The 656-nt window shown below is 62.2% G+C and overlaps 1 protein-coding gene across 1 annotated transcript in view; it reads left to right on the top strand.

Moving 5' to 3' along the window:
- The window catches only part of LOC119588625 (E3 ubiquitin-protein ligase CBL-B-B-like), a gene marked incomplete at its 3' end in the record, with an annotated part of 53,262 nt that extends 52,630 nt beyond the window's left edge, over positions 1-632 (top strand). The window contains 1 exon segment of the mRNA XM_037937265.1: positions 1-632. Within this exon segment, the coding sequence (XP_037793193.1) occupies positions 1-632 (632 nt within the window).
- Between the last annotated feature and the right edge of the window lie 24 nt (positions 633-656).

Raw genomic sequence — 656 nt, forward strand, 5'->3', positions numbered from 1 at the left:
GGTGAACGAGAGACCTCCGCCCATTCCTCCTCTGCCTTCCTTCTTTCGCAACAACAAAATGCCTCCGCGATCCGCCTCGGCTTACTCGTCTCCCTCTTCCAGCTCCTCCGCTTGCTCCTCCCCATCTCTCTCCCGACAGCTAGCGGAGGAGGAAGAGAAGAAACAGAGAAAAATGGAAGGAAGCGAAATAGAGAAGAAACTGAAGATGCTGCTGCCTTCGTTCGACGACAAGGACATCAGCGACGAGGAGGCGGCCCTCCCGCTACCCCACGAGTTCCAGGGCAAGGACATGAGCGACCTGATGCGCTTCGTCGAGGCCAGCTGCGAGGACAGCGGCGCGTACCCGAACCTCGTCTACGAGTACAGCGAGCTTCCGAACGGGGCGTCGCCGCCGTCGCCGCCCGCGCGCTTCGACAGCATGCCCCAGCCCGATTCGAACGCCTCTCCCCCCACATCGGGTGCGCCCCCATCTGCGAGCCCCAAAGAGGGCGGCGGGGGAGGAGCCAAGCCCAAGGAAGCCTCGCAGCCTCCTCAGCCGACGCGAAGGATGACCGTGAAGAAAAATCAAGCCGAGAGGAAGGACGAAGGTGCCGCTGCAGACGGTGGGGGGCGGGGCGAGGCCGCGGAGAAGGTAAAGTATGCGATTCCTTTGTTAT

Source organism: Penaeus monodon, chromosome 24, assembly GCF_015228065.2.
Source record: "Penaeus monodon isolate SGIC_2016 chromosome 24, NSTDA_Pmon_1, whole genome shotgun sequence".
In the NCBI taxonomy this organism is placed as follows: domain Eukaryota; kingdom Metazoa; phylum Arthropoda; class Malacostraca; order Decapoda; family Penaeidae; genus Penaeus; species Penaeus monodon.